Source organism: Phoca vitulina, unplaced genomic scaffold (assembly GCF_004348235.1).
Source record: "Phoca vitulina isolate PV1807 unplaced genomic scaffold, GSC_HSeal_1.0 scaffold20, whole genome shotgun sequence".
In the NCBI taxonomy this organism is placed as follows: domain Eukaryota; kingdom Metazoa; phylum Chordata; class Mammalia; order Carnivora; family Phocidae; genus Phoca; species Phoca vitulina.
Window position 1 is genome coordinate 39,020,913 of NW_022589723.1, and position 15,711 is coordinate 39,036,623.

General features: G+C 50.7%; 1 protein-coding gene across 1 annotated transcript; it reads right to left on the reverse strand.

Annotated features, from left to right (window-relative positions):
- Window positions 1-204: 204 nt before the first annotated feature.
- UBL7 (ubiquitin like 7) lies at window positions 205-15,298 on the reverse strand. Its single transcript, XM_032417720.1, has 11 exons — window positions 15,223-15,298; window positions 13,493-13,705; window positions 12,641-12,760; window positions 8,904-8,986; window positions 8,019-8,103; window positions 7,439-7,496; window positions 6,580-6,713; window positions 6,270-6,319; window positions 5,877-6,044; window positions 5,186-5,308; window positions 205-2,673 (listed from the first exon to the last, which is right to left on the reverse strand). The coding sequence occupies exons 2-11, from the start codon at window positions 13,674-13,676 to the stop codon at window positions 2,536-2,538; spliced, it is 1,143 nt and encodes a 380-aa protein (XP_032273611.1). The 5' UTR covers window positions 13,677-13,705; window positions 15,223-15,298; the 3' UTR covers window positions 205-2,535.
- Window positions 15,299-15,711: the final 413 nt, after the last annotated feature.

Here is a 15,711-nt window from a genome sequence, read left to right on the forward strand (position 1 = left end):
ATATGAATGCTGATTCCTCAAAGCTAATTCGCTGTCCACCCGCCCTCCCCCCACAAGGCCACGCTGCCTGGTGAGCCCATGGTCAGTGCTAAGTGGATCACATCTTCCTTGCTGGCCTCCCTCCCTCAAGCCTGCCTCACTCCCCACCTGTTCACACACAGCAGCCAGTGACCTAAAATGCAAATCCCACTCTCCCTTGATCCGAAATCTCCTGTGACTCCCCAGCATCCTTAGGAGAAGTCCAAACTCCTTGTGACATGGCTTAAAATGACCCAGCCTCTGCCTACCTCAAGATCCACCCTGCCACATAGGGCTACCGGAGCCCTGTTCTTCCCGCTCCCACTCAACATGTACACCTTCCTGCCCAATGCCTCCTCCAAGCAGCTCTCCCTCACACACACACACACACACACACACACACACACACACACACACACACCCTAACCCAAGTGGGCTCCCCTTCCTAGAAGCCCCAAGCCCAGGGGACCTGCCTCGCCAGCTCTCCTCAGGCTTTAGTGTGAACATCTGTTTTTCTGTCTTCCCAGTGTGTGTCTCTGTGACAGCAAAGACCCCATCAGGTTTACCTGGCACAGAGCAGAAGCCGGATGAATGTTTATTGAAAGGGTGAAGGGAACAATGGTGAGGAAGGAGTTCTTGGCCCATGGAAAGCCCCAGACTCCGTAGGGGCACTTATCAGACTCAACATACATTATTTAAAATGTGGCCAAAGGAAGCAAAGCCAACTTGCCAAGACCCTGGAGGAAAGAGCTGACAAAGAAGGGAAAGGGAAATTGTGGAAACGGTTCAATTCTGGGAAGCAGTACAACTGGTATTTGGGGGCCAGGTCCAGGGACAGAACAGAGTTACCCAAATGTCCCCCAGCATAAAGGGGTGGGGGAGCCCCAGCGCCTCTGAAGGTGGTCCCCAGAGGCAGACTATGACTTGCCACAGAGTGAACCTGGCTCTAAGGAAGGCCGCGAGAGGAAGGGCTGTCAGCCCCATCTGACCAAGTGGTCCCACGAGGATGGCAGCGGCCTTTGTTTCCACCACAAACAAGCCAGGGACACCGAGTGTGAAGGCAGAGCTTCCTGGTCTTTGTTCTCAAGCACAAGGAGGCAGCTGGGCTCCAAGCAGACCACTGAGGCACAAAGAGGCCTAGCACCAAGAAACCTGGTGAGTTCTGAGCCTTTTCAGCCAATGCGAACACCTCTCAACATTAATTCTAGGACTGGGGAGGGAATGCGGCAAGACTTCACGTTTTCTGGACGAGGGAAAGAAAAATGTGCTGAGTTCAGGCCGTATCTGGAACTGTGGGTCCCCCCCCCCGGAGCACCTCCTTCTAAGAGAGTCACTGATCGATCGGAAGTCATGCAGAGAGAACAGGCTGCGTTGGGCACCACCAGCATAAGCCCAAGGGGCGAGGGCACTGCCGCTCCCCCCGACTAGAGCCGTGCTAACAGAGCAGAGGGAGCGGCAGGCTTGTCTGTGGGGACTAAAGGCCCGACGCTCTGAGGAACAGAGGACACAGCAGGCAGTCCTTAGGAGGGGGGAGACCTCTTGTCCCAAGGAGTGACAAGCAGAAGCTGAATGACCATGCCTGGGGATGCTGAGGACAGAACGTCTGCCGAAGACACAGGGCAGGAGCAGGCCTCTGAGCTCCTTTCCACAGAAACACCATCTGAGGGGAAGGATGTGACAAAGTATTCAAGGCACACGAAACCCACTCGCTCAACTTGGACGTGTCTGCAACGCAGTCGGGAACACTGTGCCAAGGGGAACGAGAGCTCAGGCAGATGGAGCAGCAGCTTGGGGGTTGGTGCCCTCTCTTCAAGATGAAAGCTGAGCCCAGTTCGTGTTGGTGTTGTTGTTTAGCATTGTTATTTAACTGCTCTTGTATTTACGCCTTCAGGACAGAGAAGAGGGCCCTGCCTCCTGGCACCGCTCTGAGGCCTGGAGTCTGGCGTCCTTATAGCATCCGCGGCAAAGACTGCCTGAGGAGACGAGGCCAGGGGAGGACATGGAATCTTCTGGAAGCCCGTGGGAAGGCAAGCTGCGCTACCTGCTCCCAGTAAAAGTACCCCTGGCCACTCCCCAGCCTGAGGTCATCTCAGCAGCACACGCCTCTTCTGGCCACATGGCAGCCACCCTGGACACTGGGTGGCAGCCTTGCTCCAGCCTTGGGCATGTCCTGAGGATGCCACACCCTAAAGTACCAAAGGGTCTGGGGCTATCACGGAGAAACTTCTCCCAAAAGAGAGTATGGGCATCACACAACATCCCATGACATGGGTCTAAAATTTTCCACCCAGGGCTCAGAAGCAGGGGCGAGCCACGCACCAAGACCCACACACCATGCCTGCCCCCGTCTCCACCAGCTCAGGTCAGCCAGAAGGGCCACGCAATGGACAAGGCAGAAGGTCAACCATCAGATGTATTAGGGAGAGGAGAGATGGGGCACCTTCAGGAGTACCTCCTGTAGGCAGCCACCTTGGCCAGTTTGCTGGGGGGGGGCAGGGGGTGAGAAGGAGCAGGAGTTCATGGGGCTCCTCCAGCAAAGATGAGCTCCAGGGCCGCTTGGATGTCACCGCCCGTGGCCTGCAGGGCCCGCAGGCTCAGCTCGTCATCCTGGATGCCCATGTCACGCAGCTGCTGCAGCTGAGGCTGCCACTGGCTCTGTAGAAAGACAGGAGCGGGCAGGAGCGGTTAGCTGGGACCCTCCATAGACTGCCTCAGGTCTGCCCTCTCAGGGGGAGAGAGGGAAGGTCGGTTCCCGCAGCAAAGTCGTTCCACAGCGCGCAGGGCTTCGGGGAAGACTACCTACCAGAGGAGCTGGAGGGTTTAGAGAACAAACACAAAGTTTTCCCAATTAAAAAAAGGAAAACGTCACCATAAAGATCAAAAGAGAAGGTGCAGATTACTCACAGTCTAAATTTCAAAAAATTAAACGACTTACTTTCTCCTGCTCTATGTACAGACCGACAGACACGTACACACAAAATGGGGGGAGGGCATACATTTTTAAATTAGTTTTGTTTCTGAACATGACGCAGAGTGAAAAGTCTCAGTCTATCCACTCCCATTCCCACCCCAGAGAAACTATTTTACTTCCTTTGAGAAAATACAAATATGTGCTCTTTTATCTACCCTTTTCTGAGACCCTTGTTCTACATTCAGCAACCCCATCACTTTTTTTGAACATAATTAATGCATCCCGGTGATCTCTCTATGCCACTAAGTAAGGACCTTTTTATTTATTTTTATTTTTTTAAAAGATTTTATTTATTTATTTGAGAGAGAGAGAGAAAGCACGAGCGGGAAGAGAGGCAGAGGGAGAGGGAGAAGCAGACTCTCTGCTGAGCAGGGAAGCCCGACGCGGGGCTCGATCCCAGGACCCTGAGATCATGACCTGAGCTGAAGGCAGATGCTTAAGCGACTGAGTCACCCGGGCGCCCCTAAGTAAAGACCTTTTTAATAACTGTACAATATTCCAACTCATGGACGTCCTGAAATGCACCATAACCGAGCTGTTTCCAGCCTCTGGCCGTCACAACGAGGCTTCAGGGACCACCTCCGTATAGCTGTCACTTCCTACATGCACGTACCTCCGTCTCCAGGGTAAATCCCAAGAAATGGGGCTGTAAGGAATCACACGGCTTTAAGGCCTTCAGCGCTTCCTTTCCATGAAGAGTCTGTTCCTGCCCTTTGTCCATTCTTCTATGGAGTTCTTAATCCCAAATTACTAGAATTCTCCATACCAGAGAAGTTTTGCCCTTTGCCTGATACACGTTACAGATTTTTTCCCAGTTTGTCAGGCTTCGGTCTTTGCTTGTTTGGTTGGTTGGTTGGTTTGGTTTGCTATGCAGAAATCTTCACTTTTACAAACTCAAAATGTATTACTCTTCATGCAATGGCTCCTGGATTTTGACTCTCAGCTACAAAAGGCCTCTTCTACTATAAAGGTTTAAAGAAATTAACCCACATTTTCTTTTAGAACTTTCAAAGCTTAATAATATCTCTACCTCATGAAGGAGGAAGTGCACAACTTAGGGAAGACACTGTGCTCACTTATGGGAAAGAGAAGGCAGTGGGGATGACATGCAAATTCAGAGAGGCAAGGGTGAGGCGTGGAGGGCTTTTCAAAAACCACACAAACCAACTCCACCTCATTTACAGGCCGGGTGGAGCCAGTGAAAGCTCCTGAGCTGGACAGCAGAGGGAAGGGGCATCTAGCTGCAGAAGTTGAAGGAACGGAAAAGACAAGCTGTCCACGGGTCCTGCTCCTGTTCCCCTCACTGTCCACCAGGGCCACGTGGTTTAGAGAAAAACCACAGGAGCTTGGCCCTGTCTTCCCCCCTGGATGGCTTCATGACCCTGGACAAGTTCCAGAAATGGTACTGGTCTCCCAGGCTCACTGTGAGGAGCAAAGCAAACAGAGTGCCGCAGACAGCTCGTGCACGGAGACATGCAAGCAGACCTTGGTTCCTAGGGCCTTCCACTTAGCTGCTAGGGTGACCCTCCCAGGAAGCAGAGCATTGATGGTATCCCTCCCTGCTTAAAACCTTCCATGGCTCCCTGGTGATTGCAGAATCCAGTCTGGTCTCCTTACCCGAGCACTCCAGGCCTTCATGCCCAGGCTCCTGCTCCCCTTTTCACTGGCTCCATCTAGGATCTTCTCCACGAGGACACTGCCTTCTAGCCTGTAGGCTTGGGTATGTCACATGTACCTCCCCAGGCGGCTGCCTCTGCCCGGACACCATCCTCCCACCTAAATACCTCCTTCCCCACCTGGCTAACCTCTAACCAATTCTTTGACAATCAGCTCTGCCGGTACCCTCCATGGCATGTCTCTGATGATGATGGCTTGTCTCTGCCCCAGGAGCTGGACCCAGGTCTGGTACATACGCGCTCAACACTCGGTCAATGCTCATGGAATGAATGAACGACTCTGACTCAAACTGCCCCAAGTATCCAAGCCACGCAGTGGGGGCAGGCCACAGTCACAGGGTACAGGAGTGAAAGCCACAGGGACAACTGCCCTTGCTGGAAACATCCTCTCCTGTCACACCACCATGCCCCAGCTGCTCCTGGAGTGAAGAAGGCCCTCTGAAGAGCAGAAAGAAGCTGACTATCCAAAGTAGATAAGAAGTCGCCAGTAACTAGGACACCAGGAGGAGGGACAACTGACCTGAAGGCTGGGCTGCCCCGAGGCCTGCAGGGCATGCTGTAGAGCTTGGCTGAAGAGATCATTGGTGATGGGCGTCCCTGATTGGACCCCAGAAGACATCGGTGAGGTCCCCGAGGAATGGCCCTAGAGACGAATCAGCGGTCAGTGCCACCCTCAGAGCCACCTCAATCTTCCAGCACATACCAGCTGCTGTCACAGCACCCCATCGTGGGTCCCTAGGGGACCCAACTACTGCCTCCCAACAGAGACCTGCATGAGACAACCACAGAGGGATACCTAAAAGCTTGCTGTGGCCAGGAAAGATTCCATCCTTTTCTGCTCCAGGGAAATGGAATCGAGCCCTTAACCTAGCCTAGGACCCCTGCACCAGGAGAGATGGCCTTGGCAACTAGAGTGACCATTACCAGGAACGCTTAAGCCGGACGGCTGAGCCCTGTCACGGATGAAGAAGGGCACGTTATGTGAGAGGAGGTACTTCTGAGCTATGATGGGAGGAATTCTGGACTGTACCACACCCCAGAGGCTGGGCCCTAAGGACAACGGAGTGCGGGAGGTCAACTGAGCTGCCGTGAGAACCCCACCAGGGCTCCAGGCAGACTTCAGCTCAAACCAGACGGAGTACCAGGGTCAGTACCGCTAGGGAGCTTCTCCCCTGGGGGCCGGCCTCCCTCTTCAGGCCCTCCCTCCGTACCTGGGTGCCAGGAGTCGGTGTGTGAGAGCTGCTCTCCGGAGTGCTGGCCAGGGCTAGGGCGGTGGCCAGCTCGCTCTGGGTGATGGGCCGGGGGCCGGCAGCTCCACTGTACCCCAGGGAGGCTGGGCGCGAGCTGGGTGTGCTGCTAGAGGGCGTGGACCTGGAGCTCTGGAGAAGGGAGGCACTCAGGGAAGTGGCACTGTGACGGTCCCACATGAACCCCACCCCCGCTACAGGAACTACCTGACCTGCTGCCAGGTTCAGAAGGGAAGAGTAGGCCACAGATTGGCCACCAAAGGGGTTAAGACCACCTCCCAGCTTGGGTGTGCCAAGTCCCAGGGAGAGGGGCACCCCTGGCCATCTCCTCAAGTGGCAAGCAGCCAGGCCACTCACTGGGTGAAAGTCGTCCTCGTCGTCGGAGAGCCCTTCAAACAGGAAGCCACCTGGAGGAGGGAGAACAGATCTGGGGAGGAAGAACAGAAAGGCACAGGCGCAGCTCCAGAATCTCAGCTCAGATACTCTCCAAATTCACATTTTCATCTCTCCCCTTGGAAAATTACAGGACAGATGCACTCCCTGACTCAAACCGAGAGTTCCCAAGGAACGCCCTCTGCCAGCGCTATACATAGCTGCTGAGTAAAGCAAATCCCTGGGCCACCACCGGCTCCCCAGGGGGCCTACGTTACACTGCCCTGGGGCCTACCTGGCATGTCCCGGTACGAGCTGGAGGGTGCGCTCCGTGAAGAGGAGTCGGCTCCCGGCAGTGGGGTGCTGCCAGCCACCGAGTGCAGAACCAGGACGATAGCATTGACCAGGGCTGGGTGAGCAGGCACCAACCTGGGGCAGAGGCGGGAAGAAACAGAGGGTAACTACGAAGGACCGAGCTCCCTGGACATGACAGAAGTTCTGGGTGCCTTCCAGACAATCGCACTGCCTGTGCCCGCCTTTAAACTCCTCAGCGCCTCCCACCGGCTGGCTCTGCCCCCAGCCACAGCGGCCGGGTCTGCGGTCCGAGGGCCCACTGCACATGCTTCACCCACCCCTCCAGCAAGGCGGCATGGGACACACACAGCCTAGGAGGCTCGGGCGCCCTTCTCCAGCCTCGACTCCGTCACGACTTTCCTCTGGGAAATCTCTGGGAGGTCCCTTCTCTTCCCGGGGTGGGGCTATTTTCTTCACTTGTACAGTAAGGGATATGACCTTTACTATGTCCCTTCCGGCTCTCAAATTTTAGGGATCAATGCACCTGCTTTCTTTCCCCCTCCTAAAGTATTTCCAAGGCTCTCCAATGTCTACAGAAAGAGAGCTGAACTGAGCCTGGCCCGCCAAGCCACCGCCCTCAGAACCCTGCTTCATCTCCACATCTCCACATGTCCCTGCCCTTGGGCTTTGTCGGTCTACTGGTAGCCCCTGCTCTTCCTCACCTCCTGACATACTTCACAGGTGGACTCAGGGATAGACGGGGTTGGGCTCTAAGAGCAGAATCCAGGGCGACAATGAGGTTTCTGGGCCAACCATCTAGGGAGGGATAGGGGACCCTTTACTAAGATGGGTGTACTTACGTATCAAGCATGCTGGGATCAGCGAAGACAGAGAAGAGGTCCTTGTCCTGGAGAACACCTGAAGGAGAACAGGGCTTACCTGAGAGACTGGGAATCTAGCCAGATCCAGGTGGGTGAAGAGGCTGTAGGCCTCAGATCAACCGGCTCAACAGGGACATAGGATCACAAAGCAGCTCCCACGAGAAGGGGGGAAACGAAGCACCAAGAAGCACAAGCTAAGCATTCTCCATCTTGTGCCCCTCTCACCGCCTCCCCCTGCACTTAGGCCACACACCTTGGACTAACACGCCAGCCTCTCTTCCCCATACGTCTGGGTTCTTCCCTAAGCCACTAATGTGTTCAGGAAGTCTTCCCTGCCGGGGGCTAACTGCTGCCCCCATTTGGCATCCTCACGTCTCATTTCTGATGTTAGGTAGGCCATGATTTCTCCGTGGCACTGACCGCCCTTGGAGGGCTGGGTGTAGGGAACGTGTCTTGGTCTCCCCGCTCCCTCAACAAGACCAGTGATTCTGGACAAGATGGTAATTGCCTTCCCCTGGTTTCTCCTTCTCCAACAACTCCTATTTCCTCTGGCACTTACCGAGAGCAATAGGGTCACTGCTGAGGCCTGGGGTAGCCACAATGATCTGATCCAGAGATTCCTTATTGCTGAGCATCTTAAAGACCTGCAGGAGAAATGGGGGGGCTGAGCACTCCACTAAGCCCAATCCACTCAGCAAACACCCACACGCTGCTGAAGGGCTTCCTCCCCCTACAAGCTCTCACACACACCACCACAGTGGAACACTAGCCCCAGGAAACAGATGAAGCTCTTTTTGCTCTAAGATTGTGGCTTACTGGAGGGTAAACATTAAAAAAAAAAAAAAAAAAAAGCAAGATCACAGTAAACCTTCAATTTCTATTCCTTTCCCTCATCTACAGTTCTAATGCTTCCAAAATAAAAGCTCTCTTTATAAGCCCAGTAGCAAACGTTCCTCTAGGTCCCAAAAACCCTTTCAATCTCTATAAAATCATCATTTTTGTATGCATACATATTGGGAAGTTTGCAGCTCTATTAATTTGGCTTATCAATTCTCCTACAGAGACACATCAGCGCATTTTCCCAGCGAGGAAATCCAGGTAAGGAGCAGTGGGCAGGCAATTCAGCAGAGAGTCAAAGAACGAGGCCCAGCAGAAACAGTATGTGGATCCACAGGCCGTAACTACATTCATTCCATGAGGCCACTATCAGGAGAGGTGGTATCATTATCATTAGATGGAATCAACAATACCTAGCTGAGAGAGCCTCTTTGGGGGATGACAGGGCTCTCCTGAGACCCACAGGCATGACAAAAACTCCCCGAGGAACTCTCAGTAGCCATGGTGACGGGCCACCAGCTCCCACTCCACACCACTCACCAGCGTTCGCACCCCCTCCTGCCGTCCCGACAGGAGGCTCGGGCAAGGGGCCTGGGCGCGCACTCACCGCCTCCCTGTAGGAGGAGCTGCTGTGCAGGGCAGTGTGCAGCACCCGGAACTCCCTCAGGGCAGCCGCTCTGTCCACAGGTTCTGGGGACAAGACACTCAGTTACCTACAACCCGGCCCTGTCCCTGCAGCAGATGCAGCGCAGCATTTCAGCCCGCTCCCCCAGCACCCGGCTAAGAGGACGAGTGCCCGTGCAGAAACACCCGCCGATGCCGCAGATGTGAAAACCGTGCTCTCTTTTAAGCTTCTCCAGTACATAAAACAAAGAGATTCCAGCTCCGGCAGAGCTGAACCTTGCCACATGAAAGAGACGGCTCTGATCGATCTCCCACTGCAGGAATTCTAGACTTCTTACATTTGCAAGGAGGAAGGTATAATCAACTCAGTAGACTTATACAGTGATTTAAAATAAGAACCAAAAGCCATCTGAACAATATGGAGCGATGCTGACACAATATGTTAAGGGAGAGAAATAGAACACAAAGTTGTACATATGTTCTCTAGTAAAGCTACGTAAAATGTGTCCGTGTGCACGTGGTCCCAGGCTGGAAAGGGACAGAGGGAAGAAGAGAACCTGGGTAGGGTGGCAGGATCAAGGCTAATTGTTTCCTCTTTGATATCTTCTTTCAGGCTTCTGTAATATTATTCTGAATTTTTAAAAAAATATTTAAGAAGGACCGAGAAAACACACTGTGCTCCTAGGGTTCTTGTAACAACCTTGTATCACATACCGCATAACAAGTGCTTCACTGAGACTCAAAGCTCCCTTCTGATCTTTGGACACTATGATTCATTCCCAATATGGGAAAGTTTAGGAGCTGTTTTAGTTTTACTTGGTTACTTTACTACTTAGGACATCAGCCCATTTCACAGGTGAAGAGATCCGGGTAAAAGGAGGGGGAGGAGGTACGAAGTCCACACTGGGTCACACTTTTAAGTGTGGTTCTCACCTAGGACAGCTACTTGTGATTATACACACTGTGGACTGCCCAACTCCAGGGGCCACCGTCCCAAAGCAAGGGGAATGGCAGCCTGGGGTCTGGGATAGCAACCACGTCCTTACCTATACTTCTAATCAGGACAGTGGTATCTTTCAAAAAAATATTCATCTTAAGTGAATTACCCAATTTATTCATTTAACAAACATGTACTAAGCAATTTACTCCAGGCCTGGTTTGGGGGAAAGGCACAGGAAGGCAAAAAAATAAGACTCCCTGCCACAACAAGGAACTCTTGGGACAGGAGAAGCAGAGAGACTAGATCAAACCCACAAACACACAATGACAAAAGAGCATGCTGAGGCGCTCCGCAGAGATGTGGACCCCAGTTAGGGCACAAGGGGCAGGAGGCAGACAGCCATCATGGAGAGGGCGGGCTAGGACACAAAGCCGTCTCCCAGGGAAGACCATCTGAGAGGGTGTTTTAAGGCCAAGCACATGTTCACTAGGGGGAGAAAGTCCTAAGCTTAAGTGAGAACATGTGCAAAGTCGTGGAAACATAAAACAACAAAGTGCTTTGACAGAACAGCAAGTTGGTTTTTGTGGCTGGAGCTCAGGGTACACGTCGATGCTGGAATAGCAGGCTCAGTGAGATCCTGAAGGGATTTGCAACCTGCCACAGAGAACCATCAAAGGGATCCAGGTGGGAAGGAAGGGAACTGACAGGTTCACCTCCTCCAGGCGCTAATCTAGTGGGAGATCAAGAAATGTGCTTCCTTTTATAAGCGCGCTCAAGGACAAAATATCCAAAATGCCAACATGATAGTTTCTTTTCGGATCTGAGTTTATTTTCACTCACAATAAAACGTGACTTTGTTTCAAAAATAAATCTCCAGGCCAAAGGGAGGAGGAAAAGGACTCTTAATAGCTTAAATCAGCAATCAGCTAAGAGTTATGGTTGTCTCTACAACATCTCTGAGCTAATCTCAGTCTCACTCTTTTGGAAGTGGGAGGCAGCCAGCCCAGTGGAAAGAATGTGGGCTCTGGAGCCAGGAAAACCTGATTCACATCCCAGCTTTTGCACTCACTTTCTAAGTAGGTGACCTTGAATAAATACCTTTTCTTTTTTTTTTCTTTTAAAGATTTTATTTATTTATTTGAGAGAGAGCGAGCGTGCATATGCACACAAACGAGGCGGGGAGGGGCAGAGGAAGAGGGAGAAGCAGGCTTCCCGCTGAGCAGGGAACCTGATGCTGGGCATGATCCCAGGACCCTGAGATCATGACCTGAGCCAAAGGCTGACACTTAACTGACTAAGTCACCCAGGCGCCCCAATAAATATCTTTTCTAATGCTCCTTTTCTTCATCTATAAAATGCTAACTCTGTCATCTGGCCTACAGGTCTAATGATTAAATGGGATAGCAAAGAGAAACAATCTGGCTCAAAGGAGCAACAAATGTTACTTTTCCTTGGGCAGTGCCCTCCAGCCGAACACCAGAGGGGCACACCTGCAGTGGGCCACGCTGGGTCTACTGCTCTGTAGAGAGAGGAGGATGCACACCATAGGAATGTGGGCATCTCAATCAGATGACGTGAGAGAAGACTTACAGGATTTGGGCTTTGGCTGTGATGTGGGGGGACGTTTAAAGAAGCAGGGTTTTGCTCTGGGTTGAATGCTGTCAGGAATTTGGGGTGATTTTATGATTGGATATCTTAACAATTCTTACCTAGAAGGAAGGAAAACTAGAGCAAGGCCCAAGCTGTAACTGATAAAGATGGAGCAGTCACTCATGATAGCTGGAGACAGGGATATGTGATCATTTTTGTGATGTGGACAATGTTCAGGGTTTTGTCTCTGTTCAAAAATGAGAGGGATCTTATTGTTGTCTTGATCCATTACTTTCTCAGAGTGAGTGGCCTTATAGATGTTGGTGATCTGTGAAATTGTTCATGTTTCAAGGCCTAGCTGAGGGCCAGGCCAACCCCTGAATGTCAGAGACTGCCTTTCTCTTTCTCACTTCCCATGACTGGACAAAAGAAGATCTTTTTGTCCTTTATGTTTAGAATTGAAAAGAGGGGAAATTTCAAGCTGATAACCAATCACAGCAATCATGAACGTACAAAAATATGTCAAATTGCCAGTTTCACAAAGACAATCTTTTTATATACAGCTTAGCTTTATCCTTGGGAAAGCTTTTAAAACACAGAAAATTTAAATTATGAGTTCTAAGCAGCACCTTTTATTAATAAATCAAAAAGGCATTAAAGGCCTTGTAAGTTTACTCCAAGAGCTACTTTAATACTATTATTTTCAAGCTTCAGGAAAATACATTACCAGGATAGCAGGAGTGACCTTATTGAATAAATCACCACCTAGGGTCACTTGTGGGAAGATTTGCTAGCAAGAGGACAAACTACATCATTACAGGAGCATAAGGAGGTTCCAGCTTTTTTCTAATGTGAACAACAACAAAAAGATACAAAATTCACTGAGAAATCAACTGTTAATCTAAAGGAGTTTAAATAGACACACACTCCCTACCCCACTAGGAAACAGTAGGTAATGAACTTAAAAAGTAGAGCAACAAACCCCCTTCTGTTAGTGGTGTTGACAGCAAGTAGATCAAAATCCCACGCTATTATCAATGGGAGACTAATCCAATAAGTAAAACAGATATCCTCCATCACCATCTCAGTAAATCCCCTCTTTATTCCACCCAGGCCATGCCTCAAGAACACACAGACCCTTTCCTTGTAGAGATTACAGAGGCTCTCCCTACCTAAGGGCCCTTACTCACCTGGTTTCTGATCGGGCTCAGGCCAGGACTTCCGCAGAACATGTACTGTGGACCCAGGTTGAATGCCATAGAAGTCAAGGGTCTGGTCATCTTTAAGCTTCCGGCCACAGTATATCAGATCTAAAAAGAGAACAGTCCATTTATATTTTGCTCCTCAAAACAATGTAGATGGTTTCTACCCCTAAGAAACTTATCTTGATTGGACAGAGAGAGAATGATACTTGCTTTATTTAATACATACATTTTAATAAAAAGCATTAGCAAGTACAAAGTCATAAAATACAGAATCTATGCATAGGAAAGCTCTAGAGCTTAACATCCTGGAGACTGCTCAATTTAAATGAATGGGAAAATGCAACAACAAAAAAAGGATGAATCAATTGGATCTCTCAGCTATTATAAATTATGTCTGTAATTTAATTTAATTCCTTCTTCCTCCACCTAGAATACCCTTGCCATCCTCCTTTCCTTTTTTATTACCTTCCATCTAACCAACCAAGCAAACAAAAATCCTTCTAATCATCCCTCAAAACCCATCTTCAATACCATATACTGGAGGCCTCCTCCAACAATGCGCTCCTCCTTCTCTAGCCTACCCCAAATTCTTGCTCTTCCATGTCATAGTTAAGGAACTCTGTGATAAAGTAGCTCAGTATAACGCACAACTGAAATGGCAACCAATAGTTTTATTACATGGTTTGTGTTCCTAGTCACCCAACAACACTCACTTCCCAGACTGTTAACATGATGAGGCAACAAATCCCAAACTCTTAATTTACCCTTATAATTCCAGAAGTATCTCCCCAGAAAGAGATCAGAGCAGCAGCCCATTCCCAGCCCACAGAGACTCACCAATCAGCTCAGGGTCTGGAACAGACTCCTGGAGTTTGCCAGCAATGAGCTGCTTCAGAAATGAAATACTATAGCCCCCCAGTGAGTATTCACCCAGCTCTGACTCTGGCAACTGGAGAATAGACTTTGGGGCAAGTGGCTGGTCAGCCAGCTTCACTGCCAGGTGCCAATCTGAGAGAGACATCCTCTCTCTTTCGCGCTCTCTCTTTCTCCCTGTAAAGGAACAAAGCCTTAGTGGTTAAAGGACAGACCACCACCCTACACCACCCCCACCCCACCAAGGGGTTGAATGAAAGCTAATTCAGTGTGACAATGTTGGAAAAACACAGGATGCAACATCAGGAGGCCAGAACTAGAATGTGGGATCCTCTCTTTACTCATCCTATGATAAACAGCACAAAACTTCAGCTCTCTAGGCCTCAGTTCCTTCATCTTTAAAGTGGACATAAAAACACCATCTCACTTAATAGGAATGTTGTGAGGTTCAAACGAGATCATCCAACCCTCTCCCTTATGTATGCTCCTTATTTCCAATTTTCTTCATCAACTCTTCTTGAACTGCAATAGCTTTATAACAAGCTCCCTGACTCCTGCCTCTCTCCCTATCAAACAACCATGCTAGAAGCCAACTCATCACTTTATTTTTTTCAACTCAGTATAGTTAACATACAGTGAGTATTCCTTTCAGGTGTACAATTTAGCGATTCGACAATTCTATACATTACTCACTGCTCATCCTGATTAAGTGTACTATTAAGCCCCATCACCTATTTCACCCATGCCCCCACCGAGCTCCCTTCTGGTAACCATCTGTTTGTTCTCCACAGTTAATCATCGCTTTAAAACACAGACCTTATCAAGTCATTCCTCTGCTTAGAACTCCTCCAATGACTCCAAACCACTTCTATGAATAAGTCTAAACTCCACAGCCTGGCTTATGACAACATTCTTTCTGTTTCCTCTGCCGGCCTTCCTCCCCCCCCAACAGAGCCCTGTCCTACCCTAACCTCTCCAGCACTAAGTCCACCCCCAGAAAGCCTTCACCAACACTGCATGTAATTCCTCCTCCCTTTGGTCTCTTAGCAAACTCCTGCCAAGATCAACTCAAATACAACCTCCTCCATCCCCTCTCCCTTTCCTCTCACATTCCCTCAGGGCAAAGGTTTACAAATACCTATTTAATTCTCAACTCTCCACCCCCAACCCATTCTAGGAGGCCCTGGAAAGCAAAGACTAGAATTTTTGCCTTTATTGTCCCAATGCTTGGCAAATGTACCCAGAAAATGAATCAGGAACTCCGAGGGTGGAAGAATCTCATAGGACCAGGCAAGCCCTCGTTATAATCATTACTGCTTCCAAAGAGGCCTCTAGTAGGCAAGAGTAAAAAGCTTAGTAAAAAGTGCACACCAGATGCAGTAAAAAGCCCAAGGCATCCTCAAGGTACACATCTACTTTAATACTGTTCAGGATTATGAGAATAAATAGGTCTTTTTATATACCATTATCTCATTTAATCCTCACAATTGTTCCTTGAGGCAGGCATTATCATCCACATATTACAGACGAGGGAACCGAAACTCAGAAAGGTGAAGTCACTGGCCCAAGGTTACAGACAGCTAGTAGTGGGGCAGGGACACTATCTTTTAGGTGACGACCCCACCGCTCCCACGGGACCAGCTAACTAATAGACACACGTCTAACCCGCGCGGCCCAGGGCCCGGCGCCCTCACCCGTCCCGCGGAAGGAATCCGGCCGCAGAGCCGCCGGTGTAAACACACTCCGGTCCACTCGCCGGAAGCCGGAAGCCCTGCGCTGCACTCTGGGAGTTGCAGTTTCTGCTGCAGCCCCGCCCCTTCTGAGGCGCCTGTAGGCTAGTGGCGCTAGGGGCAAAGCTTCCGGTCGATGGGGAGGGCGTGGCTTCTAGGCCACTTGAAATTTCCCGCGCTAGGATATGCAGTTTTCGCGGGCGAGGGGCCTGGTTATGTGTCTGCCTTCCAGGGCGCGAGCCGCAGGAGGTGGGCCTGGCGCCGTCCCGGGAAGCGTGCAGAGTCCGTCGGCTACGGCGGGCTGTGACGGCGCCGCCGGAGGGAAGGCCAGCCCGCATCCCCTCCCGCTGCGACCCTGGCCCCCCTCACCCTCGAGGGCGCTTTCCCGAGCAGCCTCTTCAGACACGCCCAGCTGTACGTCGCTGTCCTCCCCCTAGAAAACGGCGTGCCCCC

Excerpts from the sequence above, each read along its gene's own strand:
- UBL7 (XM_032417720.1), bottom strand. The coding sequence starts at position 13,676 with ATGTCTCTCTCAGATTGGCACCTGGCAGTGAAGCTGGCTGACCAGCCA. Across the intron at positions 8,987-12,640 it reads TGAGCCCGATCAGAAACCAG|AACCTGTGGACAGAGCGGCT; the intron begins GTGAGTAAGGGC and ends TCTTGTCCCCAG. Across the intron at positions 5,309-5,876 it reads CACCGACTCCTGGCACCCAG|GGCCATTCCTCGGGGACCTC; the intron begins GTACGGAGGGAG and ends ATTCGTCTCTAG.